At 33.9% G+C, this 23,238-nt stretch overlaps 1 protein-coding gene and 1 long non-coding RNA gene across 2 annotated transcripts; one reads left to right on the top strand and one right to left on the bottom strand.

The window, feature by feature from the left end:
- Positions 1–8,431: 8,431 nt before the first annotated feature.
- Positions 8,432–13,091, bottom strand: LOC122604348. The gene is made up of 9 exons (XM_043777239.1): positions 12,863–13,091; positions 12,645–12,764; positions 11,776–12,014; positions 11,496–11,699; positions 11,330–11,425; positions 11,155–11,250; positions 10,346–10,636; positions 8,533–8,772; positions 8,432–8,449 (listed from the first exon to the last, which is right to left on the bottom strand). The coding sequence occupies exons 1-9, from the start codon at positions 13,089–13,091 to the stop codon at positions 8,432–8,434; spliced, it is 1,533 nt and encodes a 510-aa protein (XP_043633174.1).
- Positions 13,092–20,194: 7,103 nt separating this feature from the next.
- LOC122606060 lies at positions 20,195–21,598 on the top strand. The gene is made up of 3 exons (XR_006324787.1): positions 20,195–20,337; positions 20,411–20,479; positions 21,328–21,598. It is a non-coding gene; the product is annotated as an uncharacterized LOC122606060 (long non-coding RNA).
- Positions 21,599–23,238: the final 1,640 nt, after the last annotated feature.

The following is a 23,238-nucleotide window of genomic DNA, read 5'->3' as shown; positions in this document are numbered from 1 at the left end:
AGATTAGTGCTCTTTATTTATTGTCAGACTTTAAAGCTACATGCCTTGAACTATTTCTTTTATGGATATGTTTGTAATAAGCTATCCTAGCATTGTTATGACTTTGAACTCATGTTTTGAGAATATATCTATTATATTCTATTTCATTTAGTAGCATCTATGTAATTCCATGTCGTGCTGTACTTTTCATGTCACCTCATGTTTTCGCCAACGGTGGGGTGTTACAATCTCCCCCTAATGTTGGGAAAACTAAATCATGTCAATTAGAAACTTAAGCCATAAACATACTAATGTCTAGTCTAATCAGACAGTTTCGAACTAAATCAAAGCATAAGCCTGCACACTTCCAAGGCACGTCTATTTTCCCAACATTATTTCCAACATTCTTTTAAGTCTCATCTTTTTGCATTGTGGTGGAGCAATTAATCATATATTGCACATTCAAAACTCTGATGAGACATGTGGTTTCTGACCATAAACGAATTTCAATTGGAAGGAACACTATTGGCATTGTTATGCCAGAGATTTTCACCTCCAAGATCTTCAGCTTCCAAGATCTTCAGGTTCCAAGATCTTGAGGTTCCAAGATCTTCGTGGTTCAAGATCCTGGGGCTCTAAGATATCTGACCGTTACTTTATTTTGACATAGCTGCACAGGAACGATTAAAATGGAAGACTTGCCCCCAAAGTCGGAATTTATGGTTGAAAACATGTAGAAATAGCTCCACAACGTTCATTTACCAAGTAATCAAGTCAAAGAAGAAAATCTGCTCAAGATCCCTGATTTCTAGCCCCAAGATCCCAGATTTTCAAGATAGTCAGCTCCAAGATCCCAGATTTTTCGGATAGTTAGTTAGCTCCTAGCTCTATATAAACAAGGGGTCTGATCGATCATAGGACACATACATTCTGCTCCATATTGTTTCTGCTCACACTTGTAAACACACACACACACCTCTCGTTACTTTACATTTTACTCACTTAGAAAGATCGATCGACCTACTTCATCATTGTAATCATTTTAAACATAATTAATAAGAGAACAAAGGCAGGGATGAATGTTTCCTTACGGAGTTTTTATGCCGGCAATCCTCAAAGGATTAAGGGATTTTCGTCGTCAATAAATCGCGGTGTTCTTATTCCTTTTATGCATTTTACTTTATATATTTTTTATATAGCGTTTTTCTTACGATTATCGCTCGTACCTTTACGTTTTGCTTACTGTAAATCAATTTTTACAAAGTAATCTTTTTATTTACGTTCAAGTACTTTAATTAGTCATATTTCATGCTTTTATACTGTTTCTTAACGAATTCTTGAGAATTATCACGTTTTAACGTTTTTTATTCAAGATCTTGGCACTTTAAATGTTCATTTTTTAGATTTTATAAGTAGATCTTTACTTTTACAGTCCTATCTTGATAAAAACATTCTTTTAAGCATTATTTTACGTGATTATTCAATATCTAGCAAATACGCTACATTTTTGCAATTATTTTGACATCTCAGTATACTGACCTTTTAAGATCTTTAAGCACACAACCTCACGAACGAAAGTTTGGTTACATAATTGATCTAAGTCTTCAGCGTAGATTATCTTAGGTAATTTTTGACCTAAACAGGCATGATGCGAGTTCATATTATTACATGTTAAATAATAACATGGCCCCAATTTATAGTCATTCATTTACTCTCAATAATCATTATTTCCAATACAATATGGAACATGCTCCAAATCTTACAAAATGAGCAACTTGATACCGATACATCATGTTGTGACTTTGGTGACCCATTTAGACGATGCATCGATCTAAAACACTAAATGGTCTCTTGAATGATGTATAGGCCTACTTACATCTCTTTTGCATGTGTTCCATTAATTTAAGGAATTCAATCCTTATTGTACTTGACATATACTTTGTAATAGAGAAAATAAGTACAATCCAAATAATCAATTGAAAAACCTTGTTGTTCTTTTACATATGTCGCATCATCATTGACTCGGATGGTCCAACCGGTTATGTCAATCAATCAATCAAATAATATAGGTCTATAAATTATTATTAAGACCATATGCGGTTTAATTACACTTATTCATATTAGCCTCTAGTTATATCAAATAAAAAAAATGTTTGTAACAATAAAATAAAATTTGCTAAACATGTATATCTCATCAATCATTCAATGAAATGTCTTAAGAGCATATAAAACGACACACTAACATAACTTACATATATATGCGAAAGTCAACAATTCATGTCAATTAAGATAGACTTTTCTTATATTTCATATATTCGTCATATTTAGCTACTTCCTCATATATCCACATTTATCTTTTGTATATTATCACTACTTATTGATCTCCTTAACCATGTCAATAATCAAATAATCAAGATGTTTTAATATAATCCATGATATTAAAATTTTGGTGTCTCCAAAACCTTTAAATATTTATTACGTACTCTTGAAAAATCTATGTCAGCTTCTCTGGATAGAGTCTTCAAATAATGTAATATGGCATTAGTGTATGTCCTTAAAAAAAAACTTCGCATACAATTCAAATTGCACATATATATCATTGATTAATTGTCAAAATATCTGAGCATAAACAAATAAATCATGTCTAGTCCATGCTTATTACATTAATCACTATTAGCATTGTACGCGCGCGATGCGGCGATGGTCGTGACGGCGACGGTGTGGTGGTGGAGGTGAGTGTTAGTGGTGGATGCGACATCGAGTGCCGTAGATAATTCATATAAAAGTAATTGATTTAAAAGGTTAATGGAGATATTTTAGAAAAATAAAGGATTGATAGTGTAATTTAATTATTAATGTTAATAGAATAGTGTATGTGAAAATATTTTGAAGGGTTGTAGCCTTATAGGTGAAAATATTACATAGGAGAACATTTTAGACATTTCCCCCCATGTAACTTTCAACATAGGGGGTATTTTCTTTAATATAAAATACAGATAATATGAAAAGAATTGAGTGTCATTTTTAGTAAATACCGTGACCATAACTATATAATATATATATATATATATCAATTCACATTCATATTCACAGTAAAAATCAGTTGTCTTCTTACGATATTACTCATAAGGAATCATAGTCGTCACATTCTCAATCAACCAATTTAAAATATTAAAATCACATGTGGATTTATTTATAATGGACTTTAGAAAACTTTACTATTATAAAATATCATATATAATTTGAGACACCAAATTAGAATAATCACACAAAAATGATGTGATATAAATAAAATATAATTCATTCTCATGAATATACCAAGCATGTAATATGTTACTCATGTAAACAACTATCGGGACTTTGCCTTCATATCGAGTTTTAATAAACAGCCACCATTCCATAGATTCTTAATCTTAATCTTAATATTATCTTAATCTTAATTTTAATTTTAATATATACTATAAGACAGTTGAACTAATGACTAATTAATCAATCACATTGTTCGATTTTATCAAATTGACTTTTGATGATGTCATCATTTAGATAAACTACAAATTGAAAAAATCCCAACAATCATTATCTAAATATATTATTATATTAATATTTATATTAATTTGTAGAAAAAGTCTCATTAATTTACACTTTTTTGTTTTCCATCAATAATTTACACTTTTTAACCCTGAATACTTAATTTATATTTATTTTTAGTTATCAACTTAAGAGAATTTTTTAAAATTTACAATCATTTAATTAAATAAAAAAATTTAACATATGAGATATCTTCTTAAAAAAGTTATTTGAAAACCTAATAACTTATTAACAAATATTAGAAGTCCTAATTTAAATCAAAAAATATAAAAACAATCGTAATTGTGATCATATTATCATATAACAAGTGATTGAAAATAAACATATGTGTGTTATGAACGCGCATCATGATTAAATACATATACTTGAATGTCAAGTTCGGGATCACAAATATGTTTATATTTTAATTCTTAATTATTTTTCCTAATAATATCACATTATGAGTACATCTGTTTCAAAATATATTATAATGGAGAAATTATTATATATAGCATGTGCCTTGTGAAATGACTACAGCAAACAATTCCATCAATATGTCTAGGTTAATAATGACAGTGAAGAACCTATGATTATCGTACTACAACTTGCAAAATACAACACTTAAAACCGTGTTTTTTTTAAAATTGTAAGCTTTTATAACTTAAATGTATGAAGATCTAATATTGTTAATATCGTAAATCTCGTGTCCAGTGTTGGACACGGGTCTAAAATTTAGTTATCATCTATAAATTTAGATAGATTTCATGAATCAATACTTAAATTACTTAACAATAACAAATAATATCAATCCCAAACATATAATCAACGTTGAATCAATCATTTTTTCTTTCACTTCTATAGTTATTCTACTTTCATTTAAATTAAATCGTGACCATAAAAGATATATACCACTACAATATACAATTATTGATATATATGCTCATCCATTTAATTAATAATATCACATCATCATCCTAGCTATAATGCTGAGATTTTATCTTGCATAAAGAAACTTTAATCGATATACACCTCAAATTATCAACATCGGTACGTTCAAACAAACAAAAATGATTGATGAGCATATATATCAATAATTGTATAAATAATATCTATTGTTACCTAAATTAATTAATATTCCATGCATCGTAAGATCTTTTGCGTATATGGTACAGATTTAATTTTCATCATGATTTATTACCATAATAAATAAGTAATATATACAATAATTAATACTCCGTAGAAGCTTTCAGTCATGATTCAACAGTAAGAATTAAAATGTGGCATATTTGTTGCTATTAATATATTAATTTTAGATATAAAGCCAGGGGTTTTATATGCAGACAAATCTTATACGGACATCTCATTATATTCAATGTTGATTCGTAATTATTTCTTTGATTACGAAAATATATATATATATATATATATAGGGTAGAGATCCTGGAAGAAGGTGTCTTAAGGAAATAAAGGAGAGAATGTCCTATGAACCAATCAGAACGCGACATGAGTCACAATGAAAAAAATGTGTGGTGACATTTTGGTAAATAAATCAAACTTTTCTGAAGTGATCAGTCTGGTTTCCGATCAGCTTGGGTTTGGGTCAGCTTGGGTTCTGGTCAGTTTGGTTGGTCAGCTTGGTCATCCTGGGTTCTGATCAGCTTGGTTGGTCAGCATAATCAGTTTGGTCAGCTTGGGTCTGGGTCAGATTGGGGTCTGTTCTGGTTGGGTCAGCTTGACACAATTTACACAAATGTAGATTATGGGTTTTGGGTTAGCTTGGGTTCTGGGTTGGGTCAGCTTGGACCAGGTTTGGGTCAGCTTAGGGTCTGGTCAAGTTGGGTCAGCTTGGGGTTAGGTTAGCTTGACACAATTTACACATAATCTACACAAATGTAGATTATGGGTTATGGGTTTTAAGTCAGGTTTGGGTCAGCTTGGGGTCTGGTCAGGTTGGGTCAGGTTGGGGTTGGGTTAGCTTGACACAATTTACACATAATCTACACAAATGTAGATTAAATCTACACAAATGTAGATTACGGGTTTGGGTCAGCTTGGGGTTCGATTGGGTCAGCTTGGGGTTCGGTTGGGTCAGCTTGGGGTGGGTCAGCTTGGGCTGAATTAGGTTAAGGTGTGTCAGCTTGGGCTGAGTCAGCTTGGGTTTGGTCAGCTTGAGATGGATTGGGTCAGCTTAGGTTTGAAGTCAAATTATTTATAAAAATGCCACCGCGCATTTTTTTTAGAGGCGACGTGTCACACTCTGATTGGCTAATAAGACCTTTTCTCCATTCTCTCCTTAACACACTTTCTTATTTGATCTCTCTCCTATATATATATATATAATAATAATGTTTCATATATCTTTGAGATTTTACTTTTTAAAGTCCCTAGCTAAATCATTAATACTTCTATGATATATAATCCAAATGAAACTTATATTTAGGGGTGTTCATGGTTCGGTTTTGACTAAATTTCAAACCAAACCAGGATTCGCGGTTTCAACTTATTTCAAACAAAACCGGACCAGGTGTGTTGTCAAACCGGACCAAACCAAACCATGTAAGCCGGTCCGGTTTGACCAGTTCAATAGTTTTGTTATTTCTTTTTTTTCATATTTATCCCCAAATAATTTTATGCATATATATTCCGTATACATATTTTTTCTTTCTTTTATTACTCAAATAAATATCACGAACACTATGATCTTAATATTATTAATAAAAACACTAATAAAGTTACAACTATATTGTGTTTTATACTCACAAAATATGAAATATTAAAGGTGATGAAGGACCCGAGTCTTATAATTTTGATCTTTGAGTGGAAAATAGTGGAGTAATGAAGATGAAAAAAATAAAAGGATAAACTAAAAATAGGAAAGAATGAAAGGAAAAAACATATTTATATAATATAAATAAATGTTTATTAGAATATCTTATAATTGTCTACCAAATTTTTTTTTAATAATATATCTGAACTAAAATACCTGATAATATATTACGCATAATACTAAAATATGTAAGTAGAATATCTTCGGTAAAAGTTGATAAATATGTGAAGTAAATATATTATATATATACACATATATATCTTTTGGTCCGGTCCGGTTTTTGACGGTTTACGTTTTGCTCAAATCGTAACCGGACCAAGGAACCCGGTTTTTCAAAAATTAAAACGTCAGACCAGGCTTTAACAACTCAATCCGACCAAACCAATCCAAGTACCCCGGTTTGGTCCGGTTTTGACGGTTTGATGAACGCCACTACTTATATTATTGAAAAAAAAAAAAACAAACATATAAAGCCTATTACTTAAAAACATAAATAACATAAAAACAAAAGTCAAAAAATATTTATTTAATGCAACTATGTCAAAATAACCATTAATAGTAATAATCAATTAAAGCAATTTATCTTGATTAAATTGTTTATGCTAGATAAGGATATACTCATAGGGGTGAGTTATTTTGAGAACCACTAAAAAAAAGAACGCGAAAATTAATCTCAGCCCTCTATTCATCAAGATCAGAAAAGGCATGTTTGTCATTATTAAAAAAGTTGTCCAGCACTCTCTCTCTCCTCTTATTAAATCAAAAAATATCTAAATCATTAAAAAACTTTTATCTCACAAACCGTACATCGTTAGACGGAAAAAAAAGCATGGGTAGTCTTGAAATTTTGTCCTCTTTCATTAGAGATGCAATTCGATATACTTTTGACGACTTTTTAAATTTTGTTTTTTTTCCATCACGTTCATCCTACACATGTGTAAGTACAACCTACACATGTGTAGGAAAGACCTAGAAGTAGTGAGTTGTATAACCTGCCCTTGCGTAAGTACAACCTACGTATGGGTAAGTACAACCTACACATGTGTAAGTTACTTATAAAGTTCAAAAAAGATGAGGACGCATTGTAAAACCCTAAATGCTAAACCCTAAAGCTCGATTTCTAATCCGAGGGGGAAGCTACTTTCTAAAAACGCTGGAAAATCTAAACCTTAAATGTTAAACCCTAAAAACCTAAAACGAATGAGGGTTCCCACTCTAGGGTTTAGGGTTTGAAACCCGAGGGTTAGCCGATTCAAACCCTAAACCCTAGAGCGAGTACACGGTACGCTTTAGGGTTTGAAGTTGTAGGGTTAACCTTACAACTTCAAACCCTAAACCCTAAAGCTTAATTGCTAATCCGAGGGGGATGCTACATTCTAAAAACCCTGGAAAATCTAAACCCTAAAAACCTAAAAAGGATGAGGGTTTACACTCTAGGGTTTAGGGTTTGAAGCCCGAGGGTTACGGCTAACCCTCGACCTTCAAACCCTAAACCCTAGAGCGAGATGTATTAGGGGTAAGTACACACTACAACAAATTTGCCTTGACAGGACGCCTAAAAGTGTCCTATAATGTTACTTTATAGGGCACATGAGATGATAGGACCACTAGTAAAAGCGTCCTTTCTAAAAGGGTCCTATAAAGTTTAAGCGTCCTAATAAATCACAAAATATGACACTTTATAAGGTCCTAAGATGCATACTTTTATGACACATATTAGCGTCCCAAAAATCGGTAGATCACACACTAAATCACCCCTATAACAACACCACACAAAGGGGTCCTAATACAAAAGGGTCCTAACATGTCAAATGATGGGACGTTTTATTCATTTGTAAAGCTATATGAGCATGCACATAATTATTTTAAGAACGATTATCAAATGATTTTCATTAAACCCAAGACATAGATAGAAATAAGTCATCGAAATAAGTCATTCCATAACAAAAGCATTAAGCATAAGTCATTACATCATTATTCAAGATCTTGAAACATTAAACATCAAACTAAAAGTAACGACAGAAACAAGAACATAGTCTTCGGCATCATACATCCTTCTCACTCATGACAAGCCACCTACAAATTTATCAACCATATATAAGCTTAAAGCTTTGTGTTGTAAAATTAATAACATCAAAAGTTCAAAAATGATGACATACCGAAATTAAAGAACATGGCCATGCGATAGATGCACCAACAGCATGATCAATTATGTCTAATGACCCATATGGTCTAATCAAGCTTTCATCTCTTTTCACAACTACTTCAATATATACCTCACACCAATCACGCCCAATTTCTTTGCCCCCAACTTGCTGATTTGGATCCAAGCTGTTTACCCTTCCTCTCGCTACAGGCTCAAAGTTTAGAATGCTTTTAAGGATAACTTCATCTCCAACCTAGATATCAATTTGGTCCACATTTATCAAAAAAAGAGAGAACATAAGTAATAATGTAAATGTTTCCATAAAATAAAAGAGCAACAAAAAATTTGGTCCACATTTGGTTTCCTATTTCTACCGAAATTAATATTCATATATGTTATACTATAGTATACAAGTAAAACATTAAACAACATAATGGACTATAGACTTATTCAATAATAATGTACTACGCCCATCTTAAATGTGTTACTACTTACAACTTAACTTCAAATCCATTTTTGTCTTCATTGCATGTATGCAACTGACAATATGTTCATTTAACTTTCAAATATTAAGCATGTATTTTTATGTGTCATCTAGCTCACACATGACATCCATACAAATTATAATGTCATTAAAAGTATTATCGAATACATACACTAGACATATATGAAAGATCAATAAACATAATAGAAAAGTTTTTAAGTTCGATATATATTATCTAATTTTCAGAAGCTAAGTAAATTTCTAAACACTTATATACGCATGACATCCATACAAATTATAATGTCATTGAAAAGTTTTCAGAACAGTCTGTAGTTTTGACTCTTATATACGCAGCCTAACCGGAATAATAGACCTAACAGAGTTCGAACAAGATCCCAAGATAGGAACACAAAATCAGCTCCTTACAAGTCACACATACATACATTGCTATAGCCTACAACTAGACATTCGATCTCATTCCAACATTACACCATCGAAAGAATGATCCTATAATTTGTAGCCGATATATGTGACCAAGCTATTAGCTATATATCTCAATATGATCACTACACATTCTGACCAAACACAATCTAATTCTAATTTGCAAAGCATAACACAAAACAGAATTCTGATTCAGAAATTAAAAACTGGTCAGCTGCATAAAATTTCAATATAACAATCAATCACCTTAAAACTCAGTCACAAACAAATACCCATCCATCTATGATCTATGATTATAAAAAACCTGATCAAACTTCTGCAAATGTATATTCAAATTGTAAATCTGCTACTTTTCTTCACACCAAAAATATGTGTTATTTTTTGTTAACCGGGATATTCGACCTACTTTTCTGATGGACTAATCCAGCATATCATCCATAACATAAGCGAAACAATGGTAGGATATACATTCTAGCTGATATGCTTATGATTAACAAATGTTACCACTCCAGCTCCGGTAAAGCATACTTTTAACGCTCAAACTTTGAAGGTTCATGATCTGATCACTCTACAAAAATATTACACACTGCTTAAATGGTTTATGTCTTATATTCATGCTTGAATGGATACTATGTATTGTGAAAATATAATTTTATTCTTTTACCACAAATTCAAAGCTACCAAAACAATATTGATACGTTATTTAAAGAAATATAACAATGATGAACAAAACATGTTCTAATCCAGCCAAACTCATACCCATTTTGCTACCACTAAACAATATCCTAACCCTAGTTATGTAATTTCAATAGTTATCTTATTGTATGCACCTACGTGAGTAATGTAAATGTTGCTATAGAAAAGAAAGATAACATAAGTAACAAACACAATAGAAACATACCCGTAAAGGTTGAGGTCCATTGGCTACAACAGTGAGATGTGATGTAGAAGCTAGAACACTAGAATGATTCCCTGATCCATTCTTTTCTACTCTTAACTCGGCGACTGTTTGACTAAGTTCTTCACACCAAGACCTTAATTTGATGTTCTCTCTACGACAAGAAGCACGAACACCTAGACCAAACATGTCTCCATTTCGGTCCTTACCCATTACTTTTGAAAAAATATCATTTGGTCCAGGTTTGTCAACTGAATCCTTGGGAAGTAAAGATTTAAGTTCTTTCATCTTTTGCTGTATATGCATACAAAATATGTTAAACTAGACTTCTTAGTTTGACCCTAAATATAAGAGGAAAGCATATAAAATATTGACAAGAATTTAGAATATATGTTATATTTTAACAGATATAAATATTACGTATATTAGCAACTCATGAACAACTAGTGGACTTTCTGTGTGTAATAGATACAGCTAATGAACAATGGTTATCATTAACAACCGAGTCTAGTCCAAAACCAATTCAAGTCTATAGCTAGAACCGCTTATATTTAAATTTATAAAAAACTTATTAAAGTTCTTTACTTTTCGTTATTAAATTCTAATAGGGTACCTTCAAGGTTTTAAAAGTTTATAACAAAATGTTCAGATTGAATTAAAGAGTGGCAGCCCATCGTTAGAAAGTTTAATAATTAATTATGAGGTTAAAATGTTATGCTACTAATGCTTTTTATGTATTGCTATAGAAAATCTATTCTGCTTATGCATTAAAAATATATATGTATGTGAATATATATAAGTTTTTTGCTTACAATTGCATCTGTAGCTTCCACATTTTTTGTTTTGCCATCTTTAGAGAAGCATTTATGAAACATCTCGAATCGACTTGGTTCATGTCCCAAAGAATTCTGTTTTAACAAAAATATATAAGTATTAGTAACAAACATTAATAAACAATATTACACTTAATTTATTTTATCCAATTACCTTTAAATCTTCACGTACTCGAGCATAACTCTTTTTACCCGTGACTTGCACCATCTTCCTTTTTTCCCGATTAGCCTTATTTTTTTCACTTGCGCTCTTATGTATAAAAGTGAAAAATCAGAACAGGAAAAAATTAACGATGTTTTAAGTGTAAAAAGTTCCGTACCTTAGTCTTCTCTTCATTCCAATAATTGACAAGTTTCTTCCACTGTTTTTTTCGAATTTGTTTTGGCCTTTCGTTTATCTGCTCCTGAAGTGACAAAGATGGTTTATGGTAGGATTTCTTAACTCTTTCCCTCCAGTTCTTCACCTTATGCCCAAATGATTTTAAGATCCATTCTTCCGCGGTTTTGGGGAAATCAAATTTAGTCTAAAATGGAAACATGTTACATGAGAAACAAATACGTTATTAATAAACGTACAAATTATTAATTATATATATATACCTTCAAGAATGTAAGCAAATTTTGTTTTTTGGTCTTGTGAACTTTATTCCACGGTTTGTGCACCGGACAATACTTTCCACTCCTTGAAAGGGTTCCCATGAAATAAGTCAACTGACTACTTTTTCCATCAATAGGTTGCCCAAGTTCATTTACTAAAACAGGAATTCGATCTCTTTTATCTTGGGTCCAAATGTTTGCCATTTTTGTTGGTCCTCTCTTTCTTTTGCGTACAGTTACAACTACAAAAAAGATCATGACTTTACAAGATATACAAGTTTTAAAGTTATTTTATAAGCTGTTTTGCCTTTACAGACTCTACAGTTACTATTTATTGTAAAGGTAGTTATTATGTGGTATAGATGTTTTTGGCAGATTTATTAGTCTTTATGTATATGGTTTATAGGGGTGAGATAATTTGAGACCACCTCTTATTTTAGGACCAACTAGGACCATTGATTTTTGTACACCATCATGATCTACTACGATATACAAGACTTTTTTTGTAAAAACACTAAGACTTTCCGGCGATGGATCCATAGAAAAATCATGTGTAAGTTACTTACACATGTGTAAGTGTGTAAGTAACTTACACATGATTTTTCTATGGGCCCGTCGCTTGAAAGTCTTAGTGTTTTTACAAAAAAGTCTTGTATATCATAGTAGATCATGATGGTGGTGTGTAACTTACGAAAATCAATGGTCTTTTTTTGGACTTTTTTTAGTTGGTCTCAAATTATCTTTCCCTTAAGGTTTATATATATATATATACATTAATTTCTTAGTCTTTATGTATAAGGTTTATATACATATATATATATATAGATACACATTAAACATGTTAATCATATCAAATGAAAGAATACATGTACCTTGATCATAGTTAGAATCATCCAAGTCTAAACTAATTTCATCATCTTGATCTTGTTGGCTATTGTTTCCAAAAGTGTTGCTAGATCTAATATCCACTCTTCTATTTGTACCAAAAGTAGCTATAACTCCAAAGAGACGTATGATAAGTACAATTTACAAAACCCAAAAAATACAATCTATTAGTTAAATTAAACCTATTTTTTTACTAGTTGAGTACCTGCATGATCTTCTTGGCCAAGTTCATTATTCTCATATTCCACATCATTCTCGCTATCGTTCATGTCTTCATCTCCATCATCTTCAAAACCATATCCTGCTTCATTAGCTTCATCCATATCTATGTCATCATCTATATCATCATTATCGCCATTTTCACTACTTTCATGTACCATATGCTCCATGTCTTCAATATCATCAATTTCAACATCATTTTGGTCTTCATTCATATATGTAGTTTGAAAAGGGTAAGTGATAAAAACCGTTAATTGAATTGTAACACCCCGACAGCGGCGGAAAACTCGGGATGTAAGATAAAGCACACGCGCACATGGATGTTATATAGGAATACTAAATGAGTGCTTAGAATAAACATAAATAGTCAATTTCATAACCAAACAAGCATAGTAGTAGTTATAACACACAAGTTCAACAAAGATGATCAAATCAAGTACGAAAAGTCCTACGCAGGGGATACGATTGGGCATATTGCCACCAACCACAAAGTACAAGCATGCAAACTCCAACCCTAAATCCTGAAGTCTGCTAATAGTCCCATGCTACCACTCCTAGCCACGATTAGCCTGATTACCTGAAAGGAATACTTAAAAGAGTCAACACAAAGGTTGGTGAGTTCGTAGGTTTGAGTATAAACAAGTAGTATAAAAGCATTTTATGCCGTCAATAGATCTCAAGTGTAAAGTAGTATGTAGTGGCTAGTGACCAACTTGAACATAAGTAAGCGAGCACACACAATCCTCGATAGGACCGGCTAATAGTACCAATAGAGCACACACAATCCTCAATAGGACCGGCTAATAGTATCAATAGAGCACACACACCCTCAATAGGACCGGCTAATAGTATCAATAGAGCACACACAATCCTCAATAGGACCGACCAATAGTATCAATAGAGCACACACAATCCTCAATAGGACCGGCTAGTAGTATCAATAGAGCACACACAATCCTCAATAGGACCGGCTAATAGTATCAATAGAGCACACACAATCCTCAATAGGAGCGGCTAATAGTATCAATAGAGCACACACAATCCTCAATAGGACCGGCTAATAGTATCAATAGAGCACACACAATCCTCAATAGGACCGGCTAGTAGTATCAAGTAGTCAAATAGCCGAAGAGTAGTAAAAGTAGTTACGACATGTATAAAAGCATGAGTAGTATTCCTTTCACCCCGAAATAAGTAAAGAAAAAGGGGCTACGAAGACTCACAGTGATCTGCTACAACGTAGTTCTGCGAGCACAGAGTATAAGCACAGATATAGTAAAATATATCTACTCGAATCCAAGTATGTCTTGATGTCAACCTAATCACAAACCATTGAGCATAAATGGATACATGTATTAGTTCTCGTGATTATTTATTCACTAAGTGTCCTTGATGTACTGATGATTTGGTTTACTAAAGATCTTTAAACGCTTGACTCAACAGTGTTTTTCATACACTAGACTCGTAATGAACGTCTTTGAACTCGCACTTCGATAAACAAGATCGAATATGTCTTGATTATACCTTAATTATGGTTTCCTTGTACATGATAGACTTGGATTACAACTAAGTATAAAATCTGATTTCTACAACTAACGAAAATAGACTTTAAATTCGTAAGGTGTATCTGAACGAAGATAGACCTTAAATTCGTAAGGTGTATCTGAACGAAGATAGACTTTAAATTCGTAAGGTGTATCTGAACGAAGATAGACCTTAAATTTGTAAGGTGTATCTGAACGAAGATAGACCTTAAATTCGTATGGTGTATCTGAACGAAGATAGACTTTAAATTCGTAAGGTGTATCTAAACGAAGATAGACCTTAAATTCGTAAGGTGTATCTGAACGAAGATAGACCTTAAATTCGTAAGGTGTATCTGAACGAAGATAGACCTTAAATTCGTTTGAGGACTTAAGTTTGTTTGGAGCTTAAGTTCGTTTGCTAAGTTCGTTTTGAAGCTTAACTTCGTTTTAGAAGACTTAAATTCATTTCTAGGATACTAAATTCGTTTTAAGTGTTTTTAGGACGAATTTGGGACTGTTCAAACAAAAACGAGGGTTTTGAAGATTAAGACATGTTTACGACCCAAATTTGATCACGAAAAGGTTACTAACCACTTTTAGACACAAACCCCACTAACTTTTAACACGATTTTTACACCAAAAATGGACCAAATCATCAAGAACATACACTTGAAAAGTAAACTTTTATTTTGATGAAAATCTCAAATTTGTTGTGGTTACCTGAAAATCGATGCTAGAAATATGTTTTGATTATCACAAGGAAGCTAAAAATGCAAGAAATCTTGGTTTAACAACTCAAAATCAAATGATGAATTTTTGTGGGTGAAGATGGTGAATGTATGTGTGTGTTTTTAGAGAGAGAGAGAGGTGAGATGGGGAGAAAATGGTGAAGAAGTGGAAAAATGGGGTTTTCTAACCCTTTTATAGTTTTCCCTTAATTAATGATTCTAATAAATGTAGGGTCTAAATGAAACATTTTCGGACTAGAATTTCTTGAATACAATCGCTTACGTCTTGAAACCTAATATTCTTATCACAATAGACCATAGACTCGTCTTATAATTCAAGATTTAAGATTGAATAGACCTTCGTGTGAGCACATATTCGAAACTAGAACATATCATGGATTTATTTAAATTATTTCTAAGGCGGTTGTTACATTCTCCCCCACTTAAAGGAATTGCGTCCCGAAATTCGAATTTACACATCATGTTTCATGCTTCGCTTGCACACCAAGTTTACAAGTATTAGATTGCATATTTAGTGCTAAGTGTATTTGCATCAAGAGTAACAAGTAGCATGCTTCACATTGTGTTTTTTTTTCAAATATCATATTGCATAATAAGCATCAAGTATCAAGTTAGGAACTAAGTCCTTAAGTTTACTTGCTAGACTAGGATAATACGTTAAGCGAATAGATGCGGATACTTAAGCTTCATCTGATCTTCTCGTTCCCAAGTGAATTCTGGACCTCTACGGGAGTTCCAACGAACCTTCACCATAGTATACTTATGTCTCTTGAGCTTTTTGACTATTCGTTCTAGAATTTCCACGGGTTCTTCCTTGAAGGTTAGGTTACTGTCTACTTGTATCTCGTTCAAAGGAACATATGTTGTTTCATCGGCTAGGCACTTCTTGAGGTTCGATACGTGGAAGACATCGTGTACGTTACTTAGTTCTTGGGGAAGTTTCAAACGGTAGGCTATTGCACTAATGCGCTCTACGATCTCAAACGGTCCAACATATCTTGGGGCTAGTTTCCCTCTCTTAATGAATCTGACCACGCTCTTCCACGGCGAAACTTTAAGCATTACTCGATCACCCACCTGAAACTCTAGGGGTTTTCTTCGGTTGTCTGCATATTTCTTTTGTCTGTCTCTTGCTTTCAGTAGATTCTCCTTAATTTGAGCGACTCTTTCAGTAGTTTCGAGGATGATCTCTGGACCTATTAGTTGCATGTCTCCAACTTCGTGCCATGCAAGTGGAGATCGACATTTCCTTCCGTACAAAACCTCATAAGGTGGACACCCGATACTTGCGTGATAACTGTTGTTATACGAGAATTCGACTAATGGGAGATGAGTGTCCCAACTTCCTCCAAAGTCTATGACACAGGCTCTTAGCATGTCTTCGAGTGTTTGAATCGTTCTCTCACTCTGTCCGTCTGACTGTGGATGGTAGGCTGTGCTCATATCGATTCGCGTTCCCAAAGCTCGTTGTAATGATCTCCAAAATCCTGAGGTAAATCGACTATCCCTATCACTAATGATTGATACAGGGACACCGTGTTTAGCTACAATCTCTTTAAGATACAGACGTGCATACTGCTCCATAGAATAATCTTCACGTATAGGTATGAAATGCGCTGACTTGGTCAGTTCATCTACCACCACCCATATAGCATCTTTACCACTACTCGTTCTTGGTAACTTCGTGACAAAATCCATAGTGATCTTCTCCCACTTCCAGCTGGGAAGCTCTGGTTGTGTTAGTAGTCCTCCTGGCTTCTTATGTTCTGCTTTAACTCTCAAACACGTTAGACACTTGCTCACGTAAACTGCCACATCGCTCTTCATCCCTGGCCACCAAAATAAATCTCGCAAGTCTTGATACATCTTATCTATCCCGGGTGTATAGAGTATCCTGCCTTGTGCGCTTCATCCATTATCAGTTTCCTTAGTCCTCCGTACAGTGGTATCCACATCCGATCACAAAAGTACAGTCCTCCATCATTCCCTTGAGTAAACCGTTCTATCATACCTCCAAGCCCTTCTTTATCAATGTTCTCTTTCTTGTTTGCTTCTACTTGTGCCCCAATAACCCTATCCTTCAGACTGTTATGCACGGTAATGCTCATGGCTCTAATTCGTCTTGGTCTAACTCTCTCGTTCCTACTCAAGGCGTCTGCTACTACATTTGCCTTTCCGGGATGATATCGAATCTCACAATCGTAGTCGCTAAACAACTCTAGCCATCGTCTCTGGCGCATATTAAGGTCTTTCTGAGTGAAGATATGCTGGAGGCTCTTATGGTCAGTGTAGATCACACTCTTTGTCCCGTATAGATAATGTCTCCAACACTTGAGTGCAAAAACAATAGCTCCCAACTCCAAATCGTGTGTCGTATAATTCTTTTCATGAACCTTCAGTTGACGTGAGGCATATGCAATGACCTTGCCTCGCTGCATCAGCACACATCCTAAGCCTTGACCCGACGCGTCGCAATAAACGATAAAATCATCGGTCCCTTCAGGAAGACTTAAGACTGGTGCATTACATAACTTCTCTTTCAAGATTCTGAAAGTTTCTTCTTGTTTCTCTCCCCATTCGAAACTCCTATCTTTATGCGTCAACAGTGTAAGAGGTTGTGCGATCTTTGAGAAGTTCTCGATAAATCGTCGGTAGTAGCCTGCTAAACCGAGAAACTGTCTGATCTCTGTCGGTGTCTCTGGCCTTCTCCAATTCTCTACTGCTTCTATTTTACTGGGGTCGACCTTGATTCCATCTTTGTCAACTACATGGCCCAAAAACTTTACTTCCTCCAACCAAAATTCACATTTTGAAAACTTCCCGTACAACTTTTCAGCTCTCAGAAGTTCTAATGCTTTCCTCAAGTGCACTTCATGCTCCTGTTTCGTCTTGGAAAAAATGAGGATGTCGTCGATGAATACGATGATGAATTTATCAAGGTAGGGTCTACATACACGGTTCATGAGATCCATGAAAACGGCGGGCGCATTCTTCAGACCAAAAGGTATCACTAAGAACTCAAAGTGCCCATATCTCGTGCTAAATGCCGTTTTCGGTACGTCTTCTTCACGAACTCTTAACTGATGATAGCCCGATCAAAGATCGATTTTTGAGAAGTACTTTGCGCCTTGCAGTTGATCAAACAAATCATCGATGCGCGGTAAAGGATATCGATTCTTAATGGTTAACTTGTTATATATATATACATTAATTTCTTAGTCTTTATGTATAAGGTTTATATACATATATATATATAGATACACATTAAACATGTTAATCATATCAAATGAAAGAATACATGTACCTTGATCATAGTTAGAATCATCCAAGTCTAAACTAATTTCATCATCTTGATCTTGTTGGCTAGTGTTTCCAAAAGTGTTGCTAGATCTAATATCCACTCTTCTATTTGTACCAAAAGTAGCTATAACTCCAAAGAGACGTATGATAAGTACAATTTACAAAACCCCAAAAATACAATCTATTAGTTAAATTAAACCTATTTTTTTACTAGTTGAGTACCTGCATGATCTTCTTGGCCAAGTTCATTATTCTCATATTCCACATCATTCTCGCTATCGTTCATGTCTTCATCTCCATCATTTTCGAAACCATATCCTGCTTCATTAGCTTCATCCATATCTATGTCATCATCTATATCATCATTATCGCCATTTTCACTACTTTCATGTACCATATGCTCCATGTCTTCAATATCATCAATTTCAACATCATTTTGGTCTTCATTCATATATGTAGTTTGAAAAGGGTAAGTGATAAAAACCGTTAATTGAATTGTAACACCCCGACAGCGGCGGAAAACTCGGGATTTAAGATAAAGCACACGCGCACATGGATGTTATATAGGAATACTAAATGAGTGCTTAGAATAAACATAAATAGTCAATTTCATAACCAAACAAGCATAGTAGTAGTTATTACACACAAGTTCAACAAAGATGATCAAATCAAGTACGAAAAGTCCTACGCAGGGGATACGATTGGGCATATTGCCACCAACCACAAAGTACAAGCATGCAAACTCCAACCCTAAATCCTGAAGTCTGCTAATAGTCCCATGCTACCACTCCTAGCCACGATTAGCCTGATTACCTGAAAGGAATACTTAAAAGAGTCAACACAAAAGTTGGTGAGTTCGTAGGTTTGAGTATAAACAAGTAGTATAAAAGCATTTTATGCCGTCAATAGATCTCAAGTGTAAAGTAGTATGTAGTGGCTAGTGACCAACTTGAACATAAGTAAGCGAGCACACACAATCCTCGATAGGACCGGCTAATAGTACCAATAGAGCACACACAATCCTCAATAGGACCGGCTAATAGTATCAATAGAGCACACACACCCTCAATAGGACCGGCTAATAGTATCAATAGAGCACACACAATCCTCAATAGGACCGGCCAATAGTATCAATAGAGCACACACAATCCTCAATAGGACCGGCTAGTAGTATCAATAGAGCACACACAATCCTCAATAGGACCAGCTAATAGTATCAATAGAGCACACACAATCCTCAATAGGACCGGCTAGTAGTATCAAGTAATCAAATAGCCGAAGAGTAGTAAAAGTAGTTACGACATGTATAAAAGCATGAGTAGTATTCCTTTCACCCCGAAATAAGTAAAGAAAAAGGGGCTACGAAGACTCACAGTGATCTGCTACAACGTAGTTCTGCGAGCACAGAGTATAAGCACAGATATAGTAAAATATATCTACTCGAATCCAAGTATGTCTTGATGTCAACCTAATCACAAACCATTGAGCATAGATGGATACATGTATTAGTTCTCGTGATTATTTATTCACTAAGTGTCCTTGATGTACTGATGATTTGGTTTACTAAAGATCTTTAAACGTTTGACTCAACAGTGTTTTTCATACACTAGACTCGTAATGAACGTCTTTGAACTCGCACTTTGATAAACAAGATCGAATATGTCTTGATTATACCTTAATTATACAACTTCTTGTATACAACTTCTTCATGAACATATGTTAATTGTGGGTTGTATGGAATTGAATTATCGATGTATCAGATGAATGGGAAAATTTCATGTAACGCATAAATTGCAAAGAAAATTCAGATATATATGAAAATGAGGAAAACATACTACAGCTCCGTCATTGGGTCTCCTTAAGAGGACAGACACTCTGTAGAACAGGTACTTCCATATAAATTTAATGTAAAATATATCCCCGATTTTACTGCGTTCCTACTAATTATTAGCTATGCAGCTAGAGGGATGATGTACTATAGAAGGGCATTGAAGCTTCAGGCATTTCTTGATATGGCTAATGAAAGACGTAAGAGCAAAAATATTAATGTAGTATTGGCTTTGTGCATGTATGCAGTTTTTTTCCGTTGGAGCATCTTTGGATCCATGCTATAAAATCTATTTCTAGATTAGGCCACCGTTTTGATTTTTTTCCGGATGTTATCTTGTTACTATACGACTACAGGCTTCTATATTAGCTCTATGGTAAAAAAGTTTACTAGATGCCAACCACTTTTAAGTTACTTTACCATCCCTTTTAACTAATCTTCTTGAGTAGCCAAGTATAAAATCTTCTTAGTTCCCAACTTTTATATATAGGTTTCATACCAAAATTATGTCAATTTACCAGCCATCGGTACTAATCTGATTGGGTAGCCAAGTACAAAATATCCTTGGTTCCTAACGTTTTTAGAACCCGGTCATCCATAAATGAGTATTTTGATGGCAATTGGTATTTTAGATTCATGATTGTATTCGGAGCTAAATGTTTTGTTTCAGAAATAAGCTCTGCTTAAATTCGTTATGTCGAATACCTCAAAGTTCTTATTGATATCTTTAATGTGTATATCTACTGGCCATTTTACTCAAAGCTGACACATAATTTCTGTTAATACTATCCAGCTTGTGGTCCTTACAGTCTATGCATACTTGTATGGAAGACTTTACCTGTCTTTGAGTGGATTAGAGAAAGCAATCATGAAATCAGCAAGAATTAGTGGAGATACTACTCTGAAAGCAATCATGGCTTCTCAGTCTATAGTTCAACTGGATCTTTTAATGGCTTTGTCTATGGTCATGGAGATCAGCAGTTGTCTTCTTTACATTCTCCCTTGGGACTAAACTACACTATTTTGGTCGCACAATTTTACATGGTAGGGCCAAGTACAGAGCTACAGGGCATGGTTTGTTGTGAGACATGAGAAGTTTGCCGAGAATTACAGAATGTACTCTTTACCTGAATAGAGTGTCTAGATTTACTTCTTGTTTATTCATCGGTTGATGCTATTAGTTGTAACTCTTTACCTGAATTTTTTGTCAAAAAATGTAGAGGTTATAACTACTTAAGTTAGTCATGAGTATTCCCTTGTAAATTCAACATACTAGTTTCCTTTTGTGGAATCAATTAGTAGGGATTCATATTCTTTAATCAGTTTTGTCTATTTATTTAACTTAGTTTATGATTATAATATTCTACTTGTAGTATATAGTTAAAAAGTTATATACCTGAGCCAATGACTTGAAAGATCATCAATATGATAGTTTTATTGATATGCAATAAAGTAATTGAATTTTCTTCATTATCATCTGATTAAAGTCATCTATCACATCACATGGTACCATACAATACTAATACTAACGATGAATTTAATTTTAAAACTTACATCAAAAGAAACTGATTATTCATATCATCTTTATTTAGAGTCTTGGGCAAATATTGAACTAAATGAAATGTTTTTCTTAAAATGTATAATGAATCTGGAAGGTGCGGCAGAGGTCTATCAAATTATCACATGTAGTGTTTATTTATACTACACTAATGTAAAATTTGATTTAAGGTCATACTACTAATCTTTTATGACAACTTAAATATCAAACATCATATCAAGTTATGTTATCATATGACTCTAAAAAATAAGGGTCCTATTATGACGGAAATTCCAAGCGTCTTTACGAGAGGACTCTCGATAATTAAGTGTCCTATTATACTACCAAATAATAGGACATCAAATACCAAACGTCCTATAATGTACTTTATAAGGACCTAGATTTTAAGTGTCCTATTAAGCTATAAGATAATAGGACCCCAAACATAAATCCGTCATATTATATAGTTTTTTAGGACGCATGTTTACTTGCTTATATATAATATGGTCTCAAACACTCATTTGTCCTATTACATAGTCTTTTAGGACCCTCTTTTAATAGCGTCATAGGAAAAGGGTCCTAAAAAGCCCATTTTGTTGTAGTGACAACTTGCCCATGGGTAAGTACAACTTACACATGTGTAAGATGAACGTGATGGAAAAAAAAACGAAATTTAAAAAGTCTTCAAAAGTATATCGAATCGCATCTCTAATGAAAGAGGATGAAATTCTAAGACTACCCATGTTTTTCTTTTCGTCTAACGATTTACGGTTTGTGAGATAAATTTTTTTTAGTGAATTAGATAGAATTATATTAAAGTAAGAGAGAGAAAAAAAAAGGAGCTGACGAAAATACCCCTTTAGTATTGAGAGGAGTTTTTTTATTTTCAATCTTGTCCATTCATTTTCTTTGATCCAATGGTGTAGAGGAGTTCTTGAATTTTTTTTTTTTAAGAGTTCTCAAATAATCCCTCCTCTATAGTCATATAACTAAAACAATATACTAATTTCAAGGCTATGTGAAAGAACTAAACTCGATAAACCAAAAACGCAATTTTTTTTATACCCCACTGCGTCGCATTGGGGTTGAGCACTCCCCACTGCGCCACAGTGGGAAGTCTCGGACCTGCACGAGAAAAACCCTATTGCGCCGCAGTGGGTTAGATACACTCCCACTGCGCCGCAGTGGGAGAAAACCCAACCGAGTGCTTAGAGTTCCCACTGCGCGACAGTGGGCAAAGCCACCCCACTACGCCGCAGTGGGCATCAGATCAGCAACCTTAAACACATTTCGACACTTGATCAAACTTACAACCTTCAAATTTCAAAACGAACTTCTTAAAACACATTTCAGAGATTACCAACAACAATATAGACACATTTTATACATAATTACAACATCAACTTGTTTAAAATCTCATGA

Source organism: Erigeron canadensis, chromosome 6 (assembly GCF_010389155.1).
Source record: "Erigeron canadensis isolate Cc75 chromosome 6, C_canadensis_v1, whole genome shotgun sequence".
Lineage (NCBI taxonomy): Eukaryota > Viridiplantae > Streptophyta > Magnoliopsida > Asterales > Asteraceae > Erigeron > Erigeron canadensis.
This window is presented reverse-complemented; position numbering and strand designations above follow the sequence as displayed.

Bases quoted from the DNA above. Each gene is read 5' to 3' on its own strand.
- LOC122604348 (XM_043777239.1), bottom strand. From the start codon at position 13,091: ATGAATGAAGACCAAAATGATGTTGAAATTGATGATATTGAAGACATG. The intron at 12,765-12,862 runs GTACTCAACTAG...TTGGAGTTATAG, and splicing joins TGGCCAAGAAGATCATGCAG to CTACTTTTGGTACAAATAGA. The intron at 12,015-12,644 runs GTACATGTATTC...TCTTTTTTGTAG, and splicing joins TGATTCTAACTATGATCAAG to TTGTAACTGTACGCAAAAGA.